The sequence below is a fragment of the Pyrgilauda ruficollis genome, unplaced genomic scaffold (genome assembly GCF_017590135.1).
Source record: "Pyrgilauda ruficollis isolate IOZ18807 unplaced genomic scaffold, ASM1759013v1 scaffold251, whole genome shotgun sequence".
Taxonomy (NCBI): Eukaryota; Metazoa; Chordata; class Aves; order Passeriformes; family Passeridae; genus Pyrgilauda; species Pyrgilauda ruficollis.
In genome coordinates this window covers 228,946-250,522 of record NW_024523834.1, presented here as the reverse complement: position 1 = coordinate 250,522, position 21,577 = coordinate 228,946, and the positions used below count along the sequence as shown (strand labels likewise).

Here is a 21,577-nt window from a genome sequence, read left to right as displayed (position 1 = left end):
TGCCTGTTCACTGCCGGATCCTGCCCCAGCCCCTGCAAATTCCCCATCCCTTTGAATCTGCCGGCAGGATGTCTACATGCTTCTGCCGTGGCTTCATCGCTGGCTGTTAGACCCATATTTGGTAGCGATAATTGTTTACTCCCTTCTCTCTGAGCCTCGCTGCTGAGAAGGGGAGGGCACATATTTTTGGGATCTTTAGTTTTTTCAAAACCTGTGAGTTGCCCAGTAAAGGGTCCAGACCACCTGTCTCTCCCTGGGTCATAGGGTGAAAGCGTCCAAGTGCTAAGTGAATCCGTGATGGTGCATGGAAAGCACCAGCCAAGCACTCCATTTCCTTGCTGAATGGCAGCAGCAGGAATCTGGTGCTTCCCAAAATGACAGATCCCATTAGATTTAGAGAAGGGAGAGTGGGAATGCTGAGGAAAGGGGAAGAGAGTCCTGTGGGATGCCCTTCTTTTCAGAACTGGGCTTTGCTGGCTGCTGGGTGAAATGACCCCAAAATGCAGCCATGCTCTCTTCTTCTTTCACCATTCTGCCTGTCCAGCAACACAGTGCTGGGCAAGTTGCTTGTTGTGGGAAGCATGGATGCCTGGATCAGGGCACCCAGTGCTTTCCAGAGGTTATGACAGCATGCAGTGCACCTCAACCCCTGCTTTTGGGGTCCTGTGCTAGAGGGCCAGCTTGCTAAGGATGCAGGAGAGGCTGCGGCTGGAGTCCCACTGGTCCCCATGCCTGCCTTCATCATGGGCAGTCTAGAGGTGCCGTGATTGTGCTCCATTCCTTGGGAGGTCAAGGGATGCCGAGCAGGAGCAGACAGGATGTGAGATGTGTGCGAAATGTTGGCAGTCAATAGCTGGAGCTGCTTCAGCGCAGTGCATGTGAGCAGGCTGCGGCTGCGATCCTCCAGCCCAGCTGCCTGGCCCCTGCCCATTTCCCATGCAGAGCAGGGCTCTCCCCCTGCAGGAGTGAGAGGATGATGCTGTCCTAGCCATGGGTAATAGCAGAGTGGTCACAGGGGTGCTGTGTCTGGCCTTGACAGCCACTCATGCTCCCCAGGAGCAAGCTCAGCCTCGGCTGGAAGAAACTGTCCTCCCATCTGACATGGACATGCAGCTGGGAAAGCGGAACTGGGCTGAACGGTCTCAGCAGCGTGTGACACTAAACCAGCTGGGGCTGCTGGCTCAGCCTTCCCATTGGTGCAGGGCTGAGCCCTGTCTACCTCAGTGCCTACTGTGGCTGCTCCTGCGCTGGAGAACGCAGGAGAACCCAGCCAGAGCCTAGACTGGCTTCTTACCGGCTTAATTTTTGACCCTGTTGATGGTGGTGGAGTGCAGATGCTGACGTGCTTGCCAAGCCACTGCTGCAGACATTGCAGCAGTGACCTGGTATCTTCCTAGCTGTTCCAGTGGCTGTACTGACTGGGCTGTGCCTGTGGAAAACCCCAGCACTGGGATGGTTTGCAGCTGATGAAGCTTCCTGCAGCCAGGTCCTGGTCCAGGCGTGGTCTGCAGTGGGGCCTTTCCCAGGTGAAATAAAAAAAGAAGGAAAAAACCAAACCCCATTACAAAACCTCTTTCGGAGTATCCCTTAAGAGAGAAAGCAATAAAAATGGCAGAACTGTTGCATCTGAAGATTTGCAGCTTGTTCTGGAAACTCATCACAAGTGTTCCAGCTGTCCGCAGTTGAATTTTGATTGATTTTTTTTTTTTTGTCTTTTAAGACACAAACCCTTCCATGTAACTGTTACTGCAGCAGTGAACTCCTACAAAAATACAGTAATTCCATCACGTGACCAAAAACGTGCTGTCAGTGTCCCCGGTGGTTCCTTGGGACGTTGGGACACAGTCCCGTCTGCCCACAGCCCTGCCTGCACTGACCTTGCCCTCAGGCACAGCCTGGAGGCTTCCGCCACTGTCTGGGTTTTGCTCACCTTGTGCGGGGTGAGATGGAGGAAGCCACAGCAGCTCCTTCCCACAGCGGGAAGTGGTGGGACCCCACCAAGGTTAACCCCTCCCCCTCATCATCTTGGGATTGGCTCAGAAGCATGCCTGTGGTTCAAAACGGGTTGTACACAACTTGCTATAAAATGCAGAAGTGTGTTAATCCGGCTGCTCCGGTGCCTTATCTGACTTTGCATACTGACAATGTGATTGAGAATAGGTTTGATTGAGAATGGGTTTGCTTTCTCTGGAGATGAGCCAGCAAAAATTTGGTGTGTGTTCATCAAGACTTGGTTTGTTTGGGCTTTTTGTTTTTCTTCTTTCTAGGGGGACAGCTTGAATTTCACTGTCCTTTTTTTTTTCTGGTTTGCAGTGCCAGGCTCCCACGCTGTCTCATTTGTTACATCTAGTCCAGCTTTTCTCTCTCCACATGGTTTGCAGAGGGGAGAGGTCTGTAGGGGCCAAGCCCTGCGTTGATGCCCTCGCACCAGGCAGCAGATTTCCAAACCTTGTGTAATTAATTGCCACATTTTGCTGACAAATCTCTCCCCAGTTTGGGGAGGTCTCCTTTTGCAGCAGAGAATGTTTCTGCTCTGGACACTGCTGTCAGCAAAATTCAGCTGCTAGAGCCTTGACTTTTTCCAGAGAATATGGAAATTGAAGTGAACCATCTCCATTTTCTCTGAGGTTTTCCTTGATGTCATCAGCATCTTCCCTTCTGAGCTCTGTAATTTTTTTAAGTGTTGGGGAGTGGGAAGGCTTGAGCAGTCATGCTCTGGTGGGGTCTTGGGAAGCAATGTGACCCCTGTGAAGGGTGTGCTAAGGGGTGCCTCTGGTGCAGTGCCTGGTTTTGGGTGGCTTTGTGAGGGCAAGAAGAGGATGCAGAACTAGTGGCAGATGTCCTGGCTCCTCTCAGTTCCTCTCTACTGTCCAACATCCTCCACTCCTTCCTCCATGGTCTCTGACCTTGTCTTGTCAGTAGCATGTTCTCCTTTTCCTGCAGAGGGATGGAAAGCAGCTTTATGCTCAACTTAAGTATATTTTTAGATGTAGAGAAGTTGGCCTGGTGACCGCAGCAGCCCGCCCTGCATATAAAATACTTGGAAAACCCTTTCCATGACAGGGTGTTCCTCGTTTGTTCAGCTCCACAGCTTTGCTAGTGCTTCCGGATAGATGGCAATGGTACGGGTGGGTGCCTCTGCCACCTCCTTTCCTCCGCCGATGGGCTCCCTCGCTCCGGAGCTGAAGTGCATTTCATTCCTCAGCAGCGGAGACAGTGGGGGCCACGGGCCTCCGCAGAAACATTGCAGAACGGCTCAGGAATGCAGAGCTGGAGCCGCTCCATGTGCTGGCGGAGGCGGCACGCTCCTTCGTCCCTGCCTCCCACCCTGCGCCACCAGCGTGGCTTTATGGCTCTGCAGGAGCAGGGCCCCTGCCCTCTGACTTGCTCCTGGCCAGAACTGGACATGGATCCTGCCCCTAGGCTGCTCAGGTCTGTGTTTGAGAGCAGCCTGCTGCTGGTGTTCCCCCTCCCAGGGGGACTGGAGCTGGCAGCACTAGGCAGAGATGCACAGGCTCACCAAGTGCTGCTGCACTTCAAGGAAGGCTGCCAGCACATTTTGCCCAAGAACCTTCCCAGGCCAGGCTGAGGATGCAAGATCAGCTTTCCCTGACAGCCATAATAGGAAGTCTGGTAGGAGCAAATGAATCTAAAAGAGGATAAGCAGATATGCATCCCACCAGTGCTCTTGCATCTTCCCATCACTGGAGTTTCAGGACAAGGCAGCCTGGGTCAGCAGAACAGGGGACTCACTCTGTATGAGCAGGCACTCAGGGAGGGGAAAAGGCATGTCACTGCTGGAGAGCATCGGGCTGGGGCCAGACAGGGACAGGGAATTCTGAGAAGGGCATGGAGCAATGGGGCAGGAGCAAAGGACTTGGGAGGGACCCTGAGGCCTTTAGCAACCTGGGAAGGCACTGAAAGCTGTTTCACAGTGGGTAGATCTGAAGGGAAGAGCTCTTACAAGCTGAATCAGGCAAGTGGGGCACTTACATATGACCTCCTTTTACTTCTGGTACTTCTTTCAGCTTTTAGTCTGCAATACAGATATTGCAGTTCTGATTAGGTGTTACTAAAGCTGGTGTTTTGGAGCTCTGTTGAGGGGCGCTTGCTCTGAAGCTGCTCTATGCAGTCCTTTAAGCCTGAGCTCTGTAACTGGCTGGAAGGAGGTTGTAGTGAGATGGGGGCCAGTCTCTTCTGCCGTACCTGCAGTGAGAGGACAAGAGCCTTAAGTTGAGAGAAGGAAGGTTCAGATTAGATATCAGAAAAAAAAAATATCACTGTTAAGATGATGAGGCATTGGAATAGGTCGCCCAGGGAGGTGGTGGAGTCACCATCCCTGGAGGTATTTATGAGGAATCTGGATCTGGTGCTGGGTGATATGATCTAGTGATGTAGGAGTTACTGTGGTAGTGCTATGTGGGTGGTTGGACTGGGTGCTCTTCCAACCCTGATGATTCTATGATTCTGTTACATGAAGCTGGTTCTTCAAGGTGGACCCTGCTTGAGTCCTTTTTCAGATGGCATGGTGGGGCTCTTGTATGCCCATGCAGCGAGACCTGTCACAGGTGGTCTCTTGCCTTCCTGTGCATTGTCCTGTGCCCTGGGTTGGTGTGGTATCTGCTGCCATAGACCCTGATCTCATGAGCACACCTTGGGTGTGAGTGATGCTTTTCCCAGGCAATTGCATTTAATGTGTGAATTCATTGCCTAGTGCCCTTATCTTGCCTCCTCATGCAGCTTCTGGCTTTTCCGTCCCTCTTTGCTCAGGCTGCCAGCTCAGCACTGTCTGCTGGTGACATGAGGGGTCCTGATAGCTGGGGCAGGGCCCTGCTACCTCTGGGTCAAAACTTGGTTTTCCTCTTGTGGCTTCTGTGTCATGGCAGGTTTAATTATAACCCCTTCCATCATGCTCTCATAGCTTATCTAGTGTGCTTCCTCATGCTCACTTCCTCTCCCTGGCAGTATCTCTGGTGGGTACCAGCTGCTGTCATTCCCACAAGGCAAGTAAAATTGGCTTTAGGACCTTAGGACAAGGAGGTGGGGGTCCCAGTGCTGATCTCAGGCCCCAGGGTCTGGAAGGGGACCTCTCAAAGGCTCGCTGGCACAGGCTGCAGCCCTTGCTTGCCACTGGAAGCTGAATCCTGGCTTTCAGGTGCTGCCAAAGGAGGAGGGAGCAAGCATACTGGTGGGGTCATCAGTCAGAGCTCACCTGTCTGTCTCCTCCAGCAGGTGACGCAGGAGTGGGGACAGCCCAGCCGCCACCATGGTTGCCCTCTCGCTGAAGATCAGCATTGGCAACGTGGTGAAGACGATGCAGTTTGAGCCCTCCACCATGGTGTACGACGCCTGCCGCATGATCCGTGAGCGAGTGCCTGAGGCACAGATAGGACAATGTAAGTCCATGGTGGGACTGGCTGCCCTGCCAGGGCTGCCTTGGCTTAGCTCCTGGCATTTCGTTCGTCTCCCTTTTCTTTTCTGTCTGTGCCTCTCTGGCACTTTCCCAGAGAAGTGGTAGGGTGGGGGAAGCGGAATCCGAGTCCTCTTGCCCAGCTGATGTGAGGGTGTGAGTTTCTCAGACTCCCTCCTCAGCACCCCAGAAGAACGTTCATGTGTTTAGAAGTTAGGAAACCACATTTGGAAGTGAAATAACTCTTTAAGCAATTTGAGTCTGCTGCCCTTTCTGTCTCTGCTCTTCTGTCCTACTTACATTCATCACCACTAGCTAGGGCTACGTGGGTTTAAACAGTTGCAGGGGTCATAGCAAACATTAATAAACCATTGGAGTTAATTTTTCCTTTCTTGGGATATATATATATAATCCCCACTGAGTTTGTCTCCCACTGGCAGCTCTCTGCCAGACCCCTGCTGGTGCTCCATTGCCTTTCTAGGCTGCCTCAGCTCCAGTATCTTCTTGCTGCCGCTGGGCTCACAATTTAGGTTATGGCTCATGGGCTCATGATGTGGCTCACACCCACGCGGATATGGCCTGTCCCCATCACGGATGGAGCTCTGGGACGCTGTCTCAGGGGTTCTCCTGAGTCCCTGCAACCCCAAAAGCAGCTGTGCCATGGAGGAGAGACAGCAAAGTGGAGGTCAAGAGTCGTGGGAAGGGGAGGGGGAGTGCAAGCGACATCTGGGAGCAGCACATTCCTTGAGGTTCAAAGGAAATGCCTTCTCACACCATGCCCGGCTGGTCAGCAGTCCAGCAGAGTATGGCTTTCAGCTTCAGCAACGGACTGGATGTCTTTGGATATGCAGGGCTATAGTGGTGTTGGAAGGAGCATTGCATTTCCTGCTCCTGGGTGTGAGCCAGCCTGTTTATAAAAAAAGCACCAAGGGGAAGGCCTTAAAGGGAACTTCTTATTCCTGCGTTCCTTTTCAATTGCTCACAGCCTTTCTTTTCCTATGTGTTCCTAGCAGCTTTTACTTCTCTTTGCTCCCCTTACACGAGCACTCGGGCTCCTTTTTTGAGCTGCCCTGTTTTTTTGTCACCTTTGGGCTGGGAGAGCTTCAGTGTAAGTTTCCAGCTCTGCTCTTGCTCTGTCTCAGGAAGTGCCTCTCCCCGCCCAACCCATGGATCTGGGGCAAGCTGCTCAGTTTTCAGTGCTTTGGATTTATCCTCTTGGAATTTTGAAAACAGTTTGGGTTTTTGTTGTTTTTTTTTTACTTCAAAAATAAAATGGCAAGCTTTCATGATTTTTTTGCTCCCTGTTTAGTAGGATCCTAACGGCAGTGTTAGCCAGGCAGGCGCAGGGCGGCTCAGGAATTTGTCCCTCCCCAAAGAGAGCTGCCAACAAGATGACGAGTTATAAACATAGCCAACCAAGACAGCCTGCGGCGCAGGATTGTTGCAGAGGTGGAGAAGGACCTTTCCAGGGCAAAGTCAGGCGTGGTCCTGACTCTTGCTACATAAAAATGGGCCTGTCCCTGTAGGTCTGAGCTGGGGAGCTGCTGCCCTGGCTCCAGCAGCAGCCCTTTCACCAGGTACCCCGCCCTGAGGGAGCAGGATTTGGTGAATATTTACTCACCACCTCTGAGACTTTGTAAGCCTTGAGCCCGTTCTCATTCAGTCTCTTCTGCAAAAAAAGGAGTCCCAGCTTCTCTAGTCCCTCACTCCAAGGTTCCATCATTCAAGTTGTCCCTCTGTATCTTTTCAAACTCTACTGTGTCTTGAGGAGATGCAGACCCTACCACTAGAGAGTACTCAAAGTGTGAATTTATAGTATTTATAGACCAGTTCCCAGCACTCTTCCTGGTGATCCCCAGCATTTTGCTACCTTACTTTCACTACTACTACACATTGCACTGAAGATTTCAGAGAGCTGACAGCCACAACTGCAAGCTGTTCCTTCTGTTGTGTCTGTCAGTTCCAAGTTCAATGTTGCGTAGGCATGCTGCAGAAGATTTTTTCCATAGATTACTGTGGTAAAACCTCAGAGCTTGCATGCTAGCTTTGTTTGTTTGTCATTAGGTTTAGGCTTCAGCCTAAACACAGAGCTGCTGTGCTTCACACACTGGGTTGCACCAGTCCATATCCCTGGGCACAGAGTGGTATTGTGGTGGCCCTATGCTTCTCAGGACTACCCTGTTAGAGACTGTACCTGTTTTTCAGCCAATGACTTTGGGCTCTTCCTCTCGGATGAAGACCCAAAGAAAGGGATCTGGCTGGAGGCTGGGAAGGCTCTGGACTACTACATGCTTCGCAATGGGGTAAGTATCCTTCCCACATCCTTCCAGCTGCATCCTTCGGTCTGTGGTCGGATGTCTTGCTCACAGCATGGAGTTGGTGTGGGTGCCCTGCCGTGCTGCCTTGCATTGTGCCCTGCAGCACGCCCTGTCTTCCCCACTATTGCACTGGGCAGGGGGGAGCTGTTGGCCTGATGGTGAGATGTGGGTGCCCTGCACTGGTGCCACTGCTGGTAGCTGTGCTCTGCTGTGCCTGCAGGATACCATGGAGTACAAGAAGAAGCAGCGGCCCCTGAAGATCCGCATGCTGGATGGGACAGTGAAAACAGTGATGGTGGATGACTCCAAAACTGTCACGGACATGCTCATGACAATATGTGCCCGGATTGGTGAGGAGAGGACAGCGACAGGGGAATAGAAGGGAGGTGGGGAGAGAATGGCAGAACCTGACAGGCTTCTGTGGGAGCAGCAGCAGCTCTGTGGCAGATGGCCTGGCAGCAGGGGTATCTGGGGGGTGCGTGACACTAGGGAGGGGACACTGCTCTGCACCCCTGCATTGCTCCATGCTCTGTGTTTGGCAGAACAGTCCTTCCGAGTTTGGTTCTCTGCTCTCCTGCAGGCATCACCAACAATGATGAGTACTCACTTGTACGGGAGATCATGGAAGAGAAGAAGGAAGAGGTTACTGGCACCCTCAAGAAGGACAAGACCTTGCTGCGAGATGAGAAGAAGATGGAAAAGCTCAAGCAGAAGTTGCACACAGATGATGAGTGTAGGTGCTTGGATGTTCTGGGAATGGGGTCAGCCTGTGCCAGTGGCCTTGGGGGAGGGGAGCAGGGACCCCTGTGAGAAGAAGAGGGTGTGGAGAGAAACATGTGGATGAAGGAACATGTGTCCACACTTCGTAGAATATTTCCTGCCTGGGGGCCCAGGACAGATGGGTGAGAACTGGGATGCATCAGGCAGACGTCCATTTCTCACTCAGCGTAAGCAGCCCCAGGGCCAGGACCAGCCATGCCTTGGTGCCTGTCCCTGCTCACACCCTGGCATTGTCTGCAGTGAACTGGCTGGATCACGGCCGGACCCTGCGTGAACAAGGCATCGATGACAATGAAACACTGCTGCTGCGGCGCAAATTCTTCTACTCTGATCAGAACGTGGACTCCAGAGATCCTGTGCAGCTCAACCTGCTCTACGTGCAGGTACAGCTTCCCAGAGCACCTGATTCCACTGCCCCCTGCCAGCCCCTGACAAGTCTGGTGGCTGAAGGTTTTGTCAGGAGCCACAATGGGGAGGTACTTTGGGATACCCAGCTATGTCCTGGGTAAGAGCCAACACTGGCAATCCCAGCTGTGTCCTCTGTGTACTCCAGAGCTCCCCAGGGAATCCCATGTCAGCTCTGTCTGGTAGGAATCATCCTGAAATCCTGCTGCTATTCCTCTCCCAGGCTTGATGCCTGTAGGGAACAGCCTGGTCCTACATACTGCTGTTTTTCAGAGCCACTTCTTTTAAGTCTGTAAAACAATGTGATGCTTGATATAGAGGAGAGCAGTGGATACAGGGCTGTATGGCTGTAGAGGATACAGGGCTGTATGGTTGTCCAGCCCACAAATAGTGTCTTCTATTCCCAAACAGGCTCGTGACGACATTCTGAACGGTTCCCACCCTGTCTCCTTTGACAAAGCCTGTGAGTTTGCTGGCCACCAGTGCCAGATCCAGTTTGGGCCATACAACGAGCAGAAGCACAAGCCAGGCTTTCTGGAGTGAGTGTCCTGAGGAACTCCTGGGCTTGTCTTGGGGCAGCTGGGGCAGCTTGGCAGCACCCAGTGCCACACTGCCTTCTGGAGCTCTGGGGGTTTGGGTGCCTCTGATGCAACCCCTCTCCTTCCAACAGCACAGTGCCCAAGCATAGGGATCCACACCAGCTATGAGGGCTGCCAGCCCCCCATCCTCTGGCAGCCCTATAGGGACGTGCAGTCAGTCTGCTGGCCTGCCACACAAAGGGCCGCATTATCAGCACCTTTACCCCACTCTTAACTAGGGCAACTCCAAGGACAGCTTTCATAACTGCAGCAATCTCTCCCACATTCTTACTGCTTCCAAAAACTTGAGCTTATGCCCCAGCAGGGGCTTGTCTGCGGCTTTTGGTTGGACTTGTTCATAGTCAAGGACAGACACTGGCTTTGGGCTGTGCTGCTAACAACTCGCTTGGCTGTCTGTTGGCAGGCTCAAGGATTTCCTGCCCAAGGAGTACATCAAGCAGAAAGGAGAACGCAAGATCTTCTTGGTATGTGCAGTGGGGAGGTTGAGATCTGGACTTTTTGTTCCTCCTCACTAAAGTTTGAAGCGCTCCTGTCTGAGGAGGCAGCACACATCAGTCTAATGGGTGAGAAACAGGAGCAGGAGCTGTAGGTGGGCAGACAAGGCAGCTCCTGAGGTCTCAGAGATCAGAGCTGGTGCCGGGGATGCTGGTGGGGCGGGAAGAGCCCAGAAGGGCTGTGCAATGGTGTCAAGGCAGGACTGTGGATCTGGTGCAATGTTCTGTCTTTGCTGTTACAGGCCCACAAGAACTGTGGGAACATGAGTGAGATCGAAGCCAAAGTTCGCTATGTGAAACTTGCCCGTTCCCTCAAGACCTACGGGGTCTCCTTCTTCTTGGTCAAGGTACAGCAGCAGCCCCCCTGTTCCCACTTCAGACTCACCAAAATTCTGCTTCTTCAGCATCCATCTGTTGTGTCTCTGGCTGCTTCCCCTCACCCTATGTTGCTCCAGGTTTTTTTTTCATCTCCCCTGTTGTATTTCCCTGTGCACTGCCTTCCTAGTCCTTTGTTCATGCTTTTTCTCATTGTCAAGCTACATGTGATAATTGTCAGCAGTGGAAGGTGTGGCCTTATGGGTGTTTTGGTAGCTATGGCAGACCTCAGATATCTCTGCCTCTGTGGATCTATCCTGGGGATAGCCCACAGAACTTCTGTTATGGCCCACAGGAGAAGATGAGGGGGAAGAACAAGCTGGTGCCACGGCTGCTGGGGATCACCAAGGAGTGTGTGATGCGTGTGGATGAGAAGACCAAGGAAGTGATTCAGGAATGGAGCCTGACCAACATCAAGCGTTGGGCGGCCTCGCCCAAGAGCTTCACCCTGGTAGGGACCAGCACTGGTCTCCCATTCTTCATTCCTTCTGTATGGGGGGCAGCTCGCACTCCAGCCCCTCTCACAGCTGTTGCTCCATGGTGGCACAGCCTTGCCCTTCTCTGGTACCTCTCTCAGAGCTTGCTTTGAAGGCTGGTGCTTGGGTGCTTAGTGCATACCACAGGGGCTCAGGATGGCTGCCAGTGCCCTGCTCTGGTGCTACCCTGTGCCCTGCTGTTGCAGGATTTTGGAGATTACCAGGATGGTTACTACTCAGTGCAGACGACAGAAGGGGAACAGATCGCCCAGCTGATTGCTGGCTACATTGATATCATCCTCAAAAAGGTAAGGCTGTGCTGAGAAGGGTACTGATAGCCCCTCTCCAGAGAGACGTACAGAATGTGCCTTCCAGCTGCCTCCAAACAGCCATTGGCAGACAGTACTACTGGAAAAGCTGGAGGCAGGGCAAGGGGACCCTGTGACCCAGGAGAAGGGGAGGGCTTGGGGGTATAATTTTCTCTTTCCCTTTGCAGAAAAAGAGCAAAGATCACTTTGGACTGGAGGGTGATGAGGAGTCCACCATGCTGGAAGACACTGTGTCTCCAAAGAAGTAAGTCTTCCAGGAACAAGGGAGCAGCCAAACACAAGTTAAATGGAGAGTGTGCTCTAGCAAAGCTTGCAACACAGCAAGGAGGAAGAGCTGCTGTGCCTGGTGCCAGTGTTGTAGGCATTTCTTTACCTGGTATTTCTCCCCATTTCAGGTCGACAGTTGTGCAGCAGCAGTTTAACCGTGTAGGCAAGGCAGAGCTGGGCTCAGTGGCCCTGCCAGCCATCATGAGGACTGGGGCTGGGGGACCAGAAAACTTCCAGGTGGGCACGATGCCACAGCCTCAGGTTCAAATCACCAGTGGCCAGATGCACCGAGGGCACATGCCTCCCCTGGTAAGCTCTTCTTGTGCTCACCATGAGGCACAAACTCTGAGAGGTGACTGTCAGTCTTGTGTAGACCAATCTCTTTGGGTCCATGGCCAAGCATTGTCTTGCTGTGAAGAGCAGGGGCTTTGTGCTACTAGCTTTGCGTGCTTGCTGGCCTGGCTGAGCCGGCATCCTTGTGCACCTTCTCTGCAAACCTGAGCTACACTTTAGCATTTTAGTCTGGCTAGGGATTGCAGCCTCTCATTTCAGGTAGTGACTGGACAGCCCCACTAGGTCTGTGGTTTGCAGCAGAATCCAGTGCCATGTTTTGGTGCCCCCAACTCCTGTGCAGCTGGAGGAGCACTTGGAAAAGGCCACGAGGAGGCCGATTTCTTTTGCCTCATGCAGTCTGTTGTGGGCGCTTGCTGTGAAAGCCTTGTGGGATCTCACAGCATCTTCTCCCCACTCCCCAAGAATCGCTTAACTGTGAGACTTAGTTGTAACCATGGTGGGATGAGGCATTTTCCAGTGGGAGTTGCAGAGGAGAAAATCCCTTTTTGCTAAGTGCACCCCACTTTGTGGAGACCTACCTGTAGCGGTGCCATCAGCAGCACGTTGCAGGGGAGCATTTGAGCCAAATATGTGATCCTAGATTCCAAGCCTCTGGCATATCTCACTCATTATGTCTCTGTGTTGCAGACCTCAGCCCAGCAAGCCCTGACCGGCACTATCAACTCCAGCATGCAGGCTGTGCATGCAGCCCAGGCCACGCTGGACGACTTTGAGACCTTGCCACCTCTTGGGCAGGATGCTGTGAGTGCTGGGTGAAGGTGGGATGCTGGGGTTGGACCTTGCTGGAAGCTGGGCTGGGTGAGGCTGGCCACATTCCCAGAAGAAGTGTTAGCAGCTCCTGGGGAGACCTGCTGCCTGAAAAGAGATGGGGTTTTATCCCACTCTGTGGGCAGACATGGAGGGGACACTTGGTCATATTTGGTCAGAGTGGATTAGAGAATTTGGGTGGTTACAGGTCTTCCCACTCTTTTCTTTATATCCTCTTTCTTGCATTTCTCTCTGTGAGTATGTGTGCAGCTACCCACCACTTCTGCCACCTTCTCCTGATCCTGTTCTCCCCACTCAGGCATCAAAAGCTTGGCGCAAAAACAAGATGGATGAGTCAAAGCACGAGATCCACTCCCAAGTGGATGCCATAACTGCTGGCACGGCCTCAGTCGTCAACCTCACTGCAGGTATATGGAGAGTTGGAGTAGAGGGATGCCCCAGTTCAGTAAAACACTGGTCTCTCTTGCCTGGCAGAAAGACTCCTTCTGCTCCCTGAAAGGAAAACCACATCAGTGACAGTTGTGGGGATGCTCTTGGAGCATATCCCATCCTGACTCCTCTCTTTCCTGTGCAGGGGATCCAGCAGACACAGACTACACCGCTGTGGGCTGCGCTGTCACCACCATCTCTTCCAACCTGACGGAGATGTCTAAGGGTGTGAAGCTGCTGGCTGCGCTGATGGAGGACGAGGGAGGGAATGGGCGGCAGCTTCTGCAGGCAGCCAAGAACCTGGCGAGCGCCGTCTCAGACCTGCTGAAAACAGCACAGCCTGCCAGCGCTGAGGTGGGGAGCTGGAGGGGCTGTGGGACTGAGAGGAAGGGGGAAGCCAAGGGAAACCACTGAGTGAAGTTTTAAGGCTTGCTCATGAGCGTTGTATCGGTTTTGCCTTGTTCCTTGCAGCCTCGCCAGAATCTCCTGCAGGCTGCTGGCCTGGTGGGGCAAACCAGCGGGGAGCTGCTGCAGCAGATAGGGGAGAGTGACACTGACCCCCGGTTCCAGGTGAGTGCACCCAGCAGCAACCAAGGACGGCCACTCTGTAAAACTATCAGCCTTTGCACAGCGCCTCACAGGAAGAGTCCAAGCTGAACATTCGCCAGTGCCCAGTGGTGCCCAGTGGTGAGGGAGGGGACAGACCATTGCCCGTCTCTGTCTCTAGAGTGATATAACAGCTCTTATCTTGTGGATTCTATATAGATCCCAGAAAACCGGTGTGCTTGGATCCTGCCTTCCTCTGAACCAAAGACGGTAAAACAGGCCTGGCTTGGCTTGGTGGTCCCTGCCATCTCCAATGTGAAGGGGGCTCCTCTGGGAACTGAAATCTTTGGAGAAGGGCTCTTACAAAATTCTGCTTTTCTGGTGGTTGGATCTCAGAAGTCCATGCACTCGGGTTGCTGCTGAAGCAAGTGCTGCTCTGGAGATCACCCCTTGCAGCCGCCTCAGCTCCTGCCTGCTGCTCCCTGCCTGTGGCAGCTGCCTGCCTGCCCCCATCAGAGACCCAGTATGGGTGGAGCCTTGTGTGGCAGGTATTTTTAGATGAGCTGACTGCCAACTGACTTCTTTCCCATGATTGCTCCTGCCCGCATAAAGGAGGTAGCACTGTGCTGGGGAGGACAATCCAGGCATATTATAGACCAAAATACTCCAGAAGGAAGGAGTTTCCGTTCATGGCAGCCACACAGATTCAACTGAGTAGAGAGGCCTTGAAAGATATCCAAGGGGAGCAGAAAAGCAGAAAGCCATGTTTGGCCATGCAGCAGTGCCAGGATAGAATATCCCCAAAGGTCAGATTTTGGACCTGGAAGACAATTTGCAGTCAAGCAGCAGGATGTTCTGCCTCACATTTGTCAGACCCGAGTGTACGTACTTCCTTTGATGGGCTCAGATGCAGTGGTCTGGGGACTCTTGAATTGAATGCATGCAATCTGAAGTCTTTCCTCCTCTTGCAAAAGGTGATGGATTGCAGTTGGAGTAGTCTTGGCTTGCAGGAGGCAAGTGGATGCTATGACTCTTCTGATTTGGTGGCTGGAGGCTTACTTGTTGTGGGGTGCAGGGCTGCTTGTTGTGATCTCACACACACAGCAGGAGGTTGGCAGCTGCAGTAGGCAGAGAGCCTTGCCTTGCCTACCAGGACTTTTGGTATTTAGGGGTGGTGTTACCAGTTTTCACCAGCAGTGTGCCACAGGGGCTAATCCTGAAGGCTGCAGCATGCTGTCATATCTGGTGCCCTGCAGGAAAGCAGTTCACCATGTGCTGGTCCCTGCCTGTTGCCTCCTGGCACTGGTTGTGTACCTGCCACCCAGGAGAGAGGAGGCTGGTTTTCTTGTCACACCTCTCTTTTAGCTTCAGGAATTACAGCAGAGGTGTACTCTAGCTTGTCAGTCAACAAGTTAGAATTGAAAATAAAAATAGCTGGCATACCTGCAATACAGGTGGCCAGCATGGAGCATCTCCCGCTTGCCTCTTGCTAGAAGCTGCCCACAGTGTGGGTGTGCCAGGGCTGGCTTGTGCCTGCTGTTTGGCCGGAAGGGTTTGTCATCTTTTCACTGTGTTCAAATGTTTGCAAACCCAATCAAATCCAGGAAGTACCAGCAGTGCCTTGCAGCAGGTTCTTGCTGTGGTACAATTGGGGACAGGTGGTTGTCTGGGGAGTGGGTATTGCAGTGATGCTGAACATTGCCCGGGCTTCTGTGGGTGGTGTTTGTGGCAGTGCAGGCTGCAGCTCAGGGCCAGGCTACAGCCTCACTGCCAGCTGTAGAACACAGTGGAGATGGGATCAAGGTGTTGCCAGCCTTTCCAGCTATTCAGTGCTGCTGGAGCTGGGACAGAGTGGATGAAAAGGTCCCGAGGGCTCACATTTCCCATCTGAATATTTCACGAGAGCCTTGCAGATGACTGCGGCTGCTCCCACTGCCATGGCTGCCTCGTTGACCCTTTCTGTCCCCTCCCAGGACATGCTTATGCAGCTGGCGAAGGCGGTGGCCAACGCTGCTGCTGCGCTGGTGCTCAAAGCCAAGAACGTGGCTCAGAAAACAGAGGACGCCGCGCTGCAGACACAGGTGATCGCAGCAGCCACCCAGTGCGCCCTCTCCACCTCCCAGCTGGTGGCCTGCACCAAGGTAAGCAGCAGGGTTAACCCGTGCCTCGGCATGGGCGTGAGCTTCACCTGGCTGGGGGGCAGCTTTGCAGCGGCATCCTAGGTGTGCCAGGTCCACATGTCCTAAGGCAGGACATTGGGAATCTGGCACAGGAAGTGCAGGCTGCCTCTTGTTGGAGGCCCTGCCACTGTGCCCAAGCAATGACGATCCTCTTTGGAGGAGCAGAAGTTTGGGATAGCTCCTCAATGGAGCATACCATGCTTGCTGCCCAGCCTTTGTTCTCCCTTCCAGGTTGTGGCTCCTACAATCAGCTCCCCAGTTTGCCAGGAGCAGCTGATCGAGGCTGGCAAGTTGGTGGCCAAATCGGCTGAGGGCTGTGTGGAGGCCTCTAAGGCAGCCACCAGCGATGACCAGCTCCTGAAGCAGGTGGGGGTGGCAGCCACGGCTGTCACCCAGGCCCTGAACGACCTTCTGCAGCACATCAAGCAGCATGCCTTGGGTGGGCAGCCCATTGGGCGCTACGACCAGGCCACTGACACCATCCTCAATGTCACTGAGAATATATTCAGCTCCATGGGCGATGCAGGTGAGAGTGAGACACCCAGGGCAGAGCACAATGAATAGGGAGGTATCAGAGGGCCCTTGGGACCTGCTAACAGGCCACACTTCCATTCTGTTCCAGGGGAAATGGTGCGTCAGGCTCGTATTCTGGCCCAGGCCACCTCTGACCTTGTCAATGCTATCAAAGCTGATGCTGAGGGAGAGACAGACCTGGAGAATTCACGCAAGCTTCTGAGTGCAGCCAAGATCCTGGCTGATGCTACTGCCAAGATGGTGGAGGCTGCAAAGGTCAGTGTGTGGGGAAGGGTGGATCCCGCTTTGGGCTCAGCTCTGTCCAGTGCTGTTGGCTCAGTGCTGGGTAGGGGATGAGCAGCACCTGGTTGAGCAGCAGTTCCCTGAGCAAGGTCTTGCATTGATCCAGGGACCTGTGGCGTGGGCTCCTCCTGTGAAGGAGTTTTAGGAAGTTGTGGGTGGTAGCAGAAGAGTCCTGCTGGACTCTTTCAGAGAGGTTGTGAAAATCTCCCAAGTACCATAAACAGGGCTGTCTTGTGGGGGTCAAGCAGAGGTGCTGCTCCAGGAGGAAAAGGGACTCCATGGTCCCTGAGAGGTGTGATGGGTTTTCTGTTTTCTCCAGGGAGCTGCAGCCCACCCGGACAGCGAGGAGCAGCAGCAGCGGCTGCGTGAGGCAGCAGAAGGGCTCCGCATGGCAACCAATGCTGCAGCCCAGAACGCCATCAAGAAGAAGCTTGTGCACAAGCTGGAGGTAGGATGCTGGGCAAGGATCTGCAAGGGGCAAGCAAGCACAGTCAGTGAGCAAGGCCTGTCCAGGACCCCCCATACAGCTCCTCTTTCCAGAGGGGTAAAGTCCTTTTCAAGTACAGTGTCCATGCTGCATCACAGAGAGATCTCCCTTCCCTTGTGTGCACTGTGTTGTTTTGGGGTGCTGGGGTTGCTCGGGTGCCACAGGAGTAGCCACAGGAGAATTTTGGGGGATCTGGGCCCTGGTCATGGCAGGGGGGCTCAATACAGACTGCCAGTGTTAATCTGTGCCTCCCTGTGCCAGCATGCAGCCAAGCAGGCCGCTGCCTCGGCCACGCAGACCATCGCCGCCGCGCAGCATGCCTCCTCCTCCAACAAGAACCCCGCTGCTCAGCAGCAGCTGGTGCAGAGCTGCAAGGTAAGGGCCTGGGCCTGATCCCAGCATCTCCTGTGCTCCCGCTCCCTATCTCATCTCCCCTTAGCTATGCTGGTGCTTCCTGCTCTGCCACAGTGGTCAGACTGGATCCTGGGGATCTTAGGTCCTGTAGGAGCTGGTCTTTCATCACTGGTCCTGGGTTGAATCCATGTGTGATCCTCTCTAGTGACCCTGTTCTCTGGCAGGTGGTGGCAGAGCAGATTCCAATGCTGGTGCAGGGTGTGCGAGGAAGCCAGTCCCAGCCGGACAGCCCCAGCGCCCAGCTGGCTCTCATTGCTGCCAGCCAGAACTTCCTGCAGGTACCCGTGCTGCCCAGAGCCTCCTGTGCCAGCTCTGGCATTACAGCTTTCCTACTGTGCCTGTCCCTTTTAAGACACTGGGAAATCTTCTGCACACAGCACACAGGCAGCTGAGATGCTGCCTGTTTGTTCCCTTCTCACTGCTTTTTTTTTCTGGCCCAACAGCCCGGTGGGAAGATGGTAGCTGCAGCCAAGGCCACTGTCCCCACCATAACGGACCAAGCCTCTGCTATGCAGCTTAGTCAGTGTGCCAAGAACCTGGCCGCAGCTCTGGCTGAGCTCCGCACAGCAGCTCAGAAGGTGAGAGGCTGAGTCCCATCCTGCAGTGATGTGCAGAGCAGTGGGGAATGGTGGGGACAGCCTGGTGGCAGGTTCTGGTCTCTGCCACAGCCAGGTGGGCTCAGTGGTCACCTGCTCACCTGTCCTTCTGCTCTATCACAGGCTCAGGAGGCATGTGGACCCCTGGAGATAGACTCTGCACTGGGTCTGGTGCAGAGCCTGGAAAGGGACTTGCAGGAAGCCAAGGCAGCTGCCCGTGATGGCAAGCTCAAGCCTCTTCCAGGAGAGACGGTGAGGGTGCAGGGAAGGGTAGATCAGGGTGGACTCTGGGGCAGTGGAGTTGCCAAAGATGCAGCTCACCAGCATGTCCCAATTCGGCCCCCCTGCAGATGGAGAAGTGTGCCCAGGACCTGGGGAACAGCACCAAAGCTGTCAGCTCTGCCATCGCTCACCTACTGGGAGAGGTGGCCCAGGGCAATGAGAACTATACAGGTACTGGCATCCACAACAGGGCTGGGGGAAGGGGCACTGAGCTGACAGGCACTGACCTCTCCATCCTCCCAGGAATTGCTGCCCGGGAAGTGGCCCAGGCCCTGCGCTCACTCAGCCAGGCTGCCCGTGGTGTGGCAGCCAACACCTCCGACCCGCAGGCACAGAGTGCCATGCTGGAGTGCGCCAGTGATGTCATGGACAAAGCCAACAACCTCATTGAGGAGGCCCGGAAAGCAGTGGCCAAGCCCGGTGACCCAGAGAGCCAGCAGCGCCTGGCCCAGGTGGGGACAGTGTGGAGACCCCTTCAGGCTGTGGGAAGGGTGTGGGGCTGGCTGGGAGGTAGTGACCTCTCTTTGCTTCCCTGCAGGTGGCCAAGGCAGTGTCACAGGCCCTGAACCGCTGCGTTAACTGCCTGCCAGGGCAGCGGGACGTGGACGCTGCCATCCGCATGGTGGGAGAGGCCAGCAAGCGGCTGCTGTCAGATTCGGTGAGCTGAGCTGGGGCGGGAGGGGAAGGGGAAAATCAGGCAATGCAGGCTGGTCCAACTGCATCGGGTTCCTCTTGCATATCCCCAAGCATGTGCCAGACTTTCATCTACCATCTCCACTCATCTCTCTGCCTCTCCTAACCTCTCTCCTTCCTTCCAGTTCCCTCCCAGCACCAAGAGCTTCCAGGAGGCACAGAGCCAGCTGAACCAGGCAGCAGCAGGGCTCAATCAGTCTGCCAATGAGCTGGTTCAGGCGTCGCGTGGTACCCCTCAAGACCTGGCCAAGTCCTCTGGCAAATTTGGACATGACTTCAATGAATTCCTGCAGGCAGGAGTGGAGATGGCCAGCCAGTCCCCGGTGAGAGGAAGTGCCTATTGGGGTATCCTGAATGAAGGGAGAGATTTGGGATATCTGAGAAGGTAGCTGACCAATTGCAGGGTGGCCAGGCAGTGGTGGTTAGGATGGCTGTGGCCAGTGCAACCGGGGAGATGGGGACTGGAGCTGCGCTAAACCATAGCAACAGAGAGAAGGTGGCTTAAGTTAGTTTGGCAAGAATTCATGTTGCCTTGCTGTTGGCGGACAAGGTGGATGAAAGGAACTAGCTCAGCTTGAAAATCCCCAAAGATCCAGGCTCGGTGTGGACTTTAAAAGGTGCTGCAGAAATCTTATATTGGCTCCTTGCAGAATAAGGAGGACCAGGCACAGGTGGTGTCGAACTTGAAGAGCATTTCCATGTCCTCCAGCAAGCTGCTGCTGGCTGCAAAGGCTCTCTCTGCTGATCCTGCTGCCCCCAACCTCAAGAATCAACTGGCAGCAGCAGCACGGTAAGAGGAACTTACCCTGAGAGCTGCTGGCCATAGATAGTAGTGGGGCTGGGTGGTGGGGCATGCATTGATCTGTGAATCTTTTTCTCATGTCCCTGGCAGGGCTGTGACTGACAGCATTAATCAGCTGATCACCATGTGCACCCAGCAGGCCCCAGGCCAGAAGGAGTGTGACAATGCCCTGCGAGAGCTGGAGGTAAGAAGCCATAAGGCAGTGGAGGGGTTGAGATGTTGGGTATGGAGGGAGCTGCACCCCACTGCAAGGAACAGGAGGGAATGAAGAGCGGGTGCAAGTGAAGGATGCAGAACTTTCCTTTGGGTGTGATACCTGTGTCCCTGCAGACGGTGAAGGAATTGTTGGAGAACCCCACCCAGACTGTCAATGACATGTCCTACTTCAACTGCCTTGACAGTGTCATGGAGAACTCCAAGGTAAGCCCTCAATGGAGGTTTGGGGAAGAACAGGGAGGGCTTGGGAAGGATATGGGAACAATGGGAAAGGTGATTCCTCCCCTACCAATGAAGCACAGTGAACTCTGATCCTGGGAGCACTGCAGGAGTCAGAGGTGGTCTCCATAATCAGTGTGTGGTGTGTCCTGCAGGTGCTGGGAGAGTCCATGGCTGGCATCTCCCAGAATGCCAAGAACAGCAAACTGCCCGAGTTTGGCGAGTCCATCAGTGCTGCCTCCAAAGCTCTCTGTGGGCTGACAGAGGCAGCTGCCCAGGTGAGACACACTCAGTTCCAGCCCTGAGCCTTACCCCAGGGACATAGTTGTTCCATGCACCCCCACCCCTGCCTTTCCAAATAAGTTGGAGATGCTGCCAGACTCCTCAGCAGCCCATGCTCTCTGTGGGCCTCCCTGCAGTGTGCAGGCTCTCACCACATCTCCCATGCTTCTAGGCTGCCTACCTTGTGGGCGTCTCAGACCCCAACAGCCAGGCCGGACAGCAGGGCTTGGTGGACCCCACTCAGTTTGCTAGAGCTAACCAAGCCATCCAGATGGCCTGCCAGAACCTGGTGGACCCTGCCTGTACTCAGTCCCAGGTGAGTGTGGGGTGGGGTTCCATTACAAGCATTTGATTGCATCAAAAGGAAAATGAAGCTAGCTGGAAGTGCTGCATCCTAAGAGTTGGCCAGGATGGTGGCTAGTGTCTCATCAGGCCCCATCAGTTGCACTGGGAACCAGCTAGCAGCTTTGGTGCAATGGTGACAGTCCAGATAGGGGGCTCTGTGGGCATGCGGGATCTTGGTGATCCTTCTTGGGTCCCAAAAAGGATGTCTGTGGTCAGTGGTGCCCTCCTACAGGAGAACTGTAGGAAAGTGGATGAATCCTGCCTTACTCTGCTTTCCCCTGCAGGTGCTGTCAGCAGCCACCATCGTAGCAAAACACACCTCAGCCCTGTGCAACACGTGCCGTCTGGCGTCCTCCCGCACCGCCAATCCTGTGGCCAAGCGCCAGTTCGTCCAGTCGGCCAAGGAGGTGGCCAACAGCACTGCCAACCTGGTGAAGACCATCAAGGTGTGGAGTCCTTTCTGAGGCAGTGTGGTGGTGATGGGATTTGAGGTGCAGTGGGCGTTGGGTAACTGCTCTGGTCTCTCCACACCAGGCCCTGGATGGCGAGTTCAACGAAGAGAACCGGGAGCGGTGCCGTGCTGCCACCGCCCCTCTCATAGAGGCTGTGGATAACCTGACAGCCTTCGCTTCCAACCCAGAGTTTGCCACCGTTCCTGCTCAGATCAGCCCAGAGGTGGGATACTGCTGGGACAG

At 54.3% G+C, this 21,577-nt stretch overlaps 1 protein-coding gene across 5 annotated transcripts in view; it reads left to right on the top strand.

Moving 5' to 3' along the window:
• The window catches only part of TLN1 (talin 1), a 35,127-nt gene that overhangs the window by 1,164 nt on the left and 12,386 nt on the right, over positions 1-21,577 (top strand). For 2 of the 5 annotated variants that reach the window (XM_041470955.1, XM_041470960.1), the window contains exons 2-36: positions 5,230-5,396; positions 7,616-7,713; positions 7,949-8,078; positions 8,309-8,461; positions 8,749-8,891; positions 9,325-9,452; positions 9,916-9,976; positions 10,249-10,353; positions 10,677-10,832; positions 11,064-11,165; positions 11,354-11,430; positions 11,582-11,762; positions 12,435-12,548; positions 12,874-12,982; positions 13,150-13,358; positions 13,476-13,574; positions 15,524-15,691; positions 15,962-16,256; positions 16,353-16,519; positions 16,866-16,994; positions 17,295-17,408; positions 17,612-17,725; positions 17,891-18,025; positions 18,167-18,295; positions 18,394-18,496; positions 18,569-18,777; positions 18,864-18,983; positions 19,144-19,341; positions 19,669-19,808; positions 19,911-20,004; positions 20,151-20,240; positions 20,411-20,533; positions 20,710-20,853; positions 21,167-21,328; positions 21,417-21,557. In XM_041470955.1, coding sequence (XP_041326889.1) covers positions 5,267-5,396; positions 7,616-7,713; positions 7,949-8,078; positions 8,309-8,461; positions 8,749-8,891; positions 9,325-9,452; positions 9,916-9,976; positions 10,249-10,353; positions 10,677-10,832; positions 11,064-11,165; positions 11,354-11,430; positions 11,582-11,762; positions 12,435-12,548; positions 12,874-12,982; positions 13,150-13,358; positions 13,476-13,574; positions 15,524-15,691; positions 15,962-16,256; positions 16,353-16,519; positions 16,866-16,994; positions 17,295-17,408; positions 17,612-17,725; positions 17,891-18,025; positions 18,167-18,295; positions 18,394-18,496; positions 18,569-18,777; positions 18,864-18,983; positions 19,144-19,341; positions 19,669-19,808; positions 19,911-20,004; positions 20,151-20,240; positions 20,411-20,533; positions 20,710-20,853; positions 21,167-21,328; positions 21,417-21,557 — 4,770 coding nt within the window. In that variant the 5' untranslated portion in view covers positions 5,230-5,266. Of the gene's footprint in view, positions 1-5,016; positions 5,156-5,229; positions 5,397-7,615; positions 7,714-7,948; positions 8,079-8,308; positions 8,462-8,748; positions 8,892-9,324; positions 9,453-9,915; positions 9,977-10,248; positions 10,354-10,676; positions 10,833-11,063; positions 11,166-11,353; positions 11,431-11,581; positions 11,763-12,434; positions 12,549-12,873; positions 12,983-13,149; positions 13,359-13,475; positions 13,575-15,523; positions 15,692-15,961; positions 16,257-16,352; positions 16,520-16,865; positions 16,995-17,294; positions 17,409-17,611; positions 17,726-17,890; positions 18,026-18,166; positions 18,296-18,393; positions 18,497-18,568; positions 18,778-18,863; positions 18,984-19,143; positions 19,342-19,668; positions 19,809-19,910; positions 20,005-20,150; positions 20,241-20,410; positions 20,534-20,709; positions 20,854-21,166; positions 21,329-21,416; positions 21,558-21,577 lie in introns of those variants that run through there. The other 3 variants (XM_041470957.1, XM_041470958.1, XM_041470956.1) reach the window with 3 other exon arrangements.